Source organism: Notothenia coriiceps, unplaced genomic scaffold (genome assembly GCF_000735185.1).
Source record: "Notothenia coriiceps isolate Sejong01 unplaced genomic scaffold, NC01 NC01_scaffold00032739, whole genome shotgun sequence".
Classification (NCBI taxonomy): domain Eukaryota; kingdom Metazoa; phylum Chordata; class Actinopteri; order Perciformes; family Nototheniidae; genus Notothenia; species Notothenia coriiceps.
The window spans coordinates 1-2,709 of NW_011365440.1; the positions used below are offsets into that span (position 1 = coordinate 1).

Genomic DNA, 2,709 nt, shown 5'->3' on the forward strand with positions numbered 1-2,709 from the left:
TCAGGGACACAACGACATGCTGACTGCAGTGGGGTTAGAACCTGTTGGACCCCCTGCTCCGAACACCAACGCACAGCCCACTGCACCACACGCCTCCGAAATAATAAATAATAGATATTTAAGAAGTACAATATAAGACAAGAAGAAGTTTATTATACTTAAGTCATTATATTTTTTGAATTTGCTGAGGGAGGGCCGATTCAAAATGGTCCGTAGTTTGGACACCCCTGATCTACAGACACACATTTTATGAAAACTAACCTGGATACAGTTTTCTTTCTCATATATGACTTGTATGAAGATTGTTAAAGCTCAGATTGGAGGGATTTTGTTTTGGATAATTGTTTTGTTGACTCTAAGCTTTCTGTAATTACTTTTTACACCCGTTTATTAATGCTAAGTTGAATCTGTAATAACCAGCCACATTGCTAAAACGGCTTAAAGGTTCAGGTTCATTTGTATGTTTTTTGATGAACTTTACTACTTAATGTGTTTTTTTGCATTATCTTTTCCATCAATTCAAAGTGTAAACAACGAGTTTGAAACCAACCTTTAATCGAGGAAACAAAACTCCACATTTAAGGTCTAAAATGATGCTTATAGAGGTTCTCTTTCCCCTTGTCTAAAGCAAAGCAAACAAGGCCAGAATCTGGACATTGACAAGTGGGTGATTGCCTGTAATTTTTTCCCCAAAATAAATGTTCCTCCTCTTCTCTCCGCAGAAATCTCACACCTGTCTAAATCTGCTGTCAGAGGCATATATGTGTGCCTGTAATGTCATGCAACATGACAGATCTTTAAGGTTCTTCCTCCTCTTCTCTCAGCAGACATCTCCCACCTGTCTGTCCTCTCAGTAGCATTTTGTCCTTTCTGCTGCTCTCACGTCTCTTTCTCTTCCCCTCAAGAAGAAGGAAGTCCCTCCTGGCTGTGTGGAGACTTCTTCAGCATGGCCGACGTCTCTCTGGCCGTCACCCTGCACCGCCTCAAGTTCCTGGGTCTGTCCCAGCGGTTTTGGGGCGAGGGGACTCGGGTAAATCTAGAGACGTACTACGAGCGAGTGGTTCAGCGGCCGGCCTTCAGGAGGGTGCTCGGACACGTCAACAACATCCTGATCTCCGCCGTGCTCCCCGTGGCGTTCAAAGTGGCGAGGAAGAACGCTCCGATGATCCTCGGCACCACGATGCTCATCGGGGTCCTGGGAGGGGCCGCGTACCTCGCCTTTCTCTACATGAAGAGGAGGCTGACTGTGTCCTTCTGAGGGAGAAGAGACTGGGAAGTAGATAAACACAGGACACATAGGGACATTACTCCGACTTCATGATGTAGAGTTAAAAGACCAGAGAGGGATATGATCGTTCTGCAGACTTCAGTACTCTAGGCTGATTAAAACACACGTTAATTCTCTCATTGGCATATATAGGTAATTAAGGGATTAGGATGAGAACACCTTTACAATATATTTCTGATTCTGCAGCTTCAAAACCACATAGCTTATGTAATGAATGCTAAGTCAGAAGGTATGAATACATGAAATGAAGATTAAGGGTAGAACACCTGGTGTTGGATCAAATATTTAAACTAAGGAAAGGATCAGATAACTTTTCTATCTTACGGAGATCTTTGTTAGGCATTGCCGAAATGTCTGATTAATACATTACAAATATGTTGAAGTGTCTTCTCTTATAGCTTGGCAGTTTTTTTTTTACAATCCATATAATTAAATAAGATGTTTATTTATTCCTGAAGAGAATTGTTGTTAGCAGTTTCAGTGCAAAGCGTCTTTGAGTTTCTAGAAAAGCGCTATACAAGTGTCATGTATGAAAGAAAGTACAAATATAAATATATATAAAACATATACATATAATTTGAAGAATCTAATAGCTGTTATCTGCTTGTTTATGCAAATTGTATCTGCCCTGTCAAATAAATATGTAAAAGATATTGAGGTACATATATAAATAAATAGCACATGAATGTATCATCGGTCTCAATCGGATACACGTCTGCAATGCTTTGTTAGCATAACGAACTGTAACTTCTTAGAAATGGGCTGAACTCCACAAAAAGAAGGCGTGGTCATCTTCATGTGAACTTCAATCATAGATACGTTCGTCCTATATGCGCTTCGTCATTTACTATTTCATTGTTGTGCATTTTTGCTTGTTAGAAATGTGAAAAGTAAACTAAGAGACTGCTTTCTGTGAACAAACTATGCGTAAACTTCTGACAAAGCTCTGCAGGATGTCCCTGTCGTCTCATGTTTTACTGTAAGACATTTAACAAAAGCTGAATGCTTTTCAACCAAATAAAACATCTGTGTGAATTAAACTGCTCCCTGACAACCTGCTGAAAAAATAAACGTCAAAGGTTGCAAAAACTCCAAACTCAGCATCATTTCACCGAAAGGTAAAGTATTTTTAAGCGTTTCACAGGGAAACATCAGGCACACACTGACATTCAACACACACTCAGCTAGATTCAAACTCCTCTTCAGACAGACAGACAGACAGACAGACAGACAGACAGACAGACAGACAGACAGACAGACAGACAGACAGACAGACAGACAGACAGACAGACAGACAGACACACACACACACACACACACACACACACACACACACACACACACACACACACACACACACACACACACACACACACACACACACACACACACACTCTTTCTCTCTTACACATACACACACA

At 40.8% G+C, this 2,709-nt stretch overlaps 1 protein-coding gene across 1 annotated transcript; it reads left to right on the forward strand.

The window, feature by feature from the left end:
* Positions 1-905: 905 nt before the first annotated feature.
* On the forward strand, positions 906-2,378 carry LOC104961080 (ganglioside-induced differentiation-associated protein 1-like; the record flags this gene model as incomplete). Its single annotated transcript, XM_010789287.1, has 1 exon — positions 906-2,378. A coding segment is annotated over one exon (353 nt), but the record flags the coding sequence as incomplete, so codon positions are not given.
* Between the last annotated feature and the right edge of the window lie 331 nt (positions 2,379-2,709).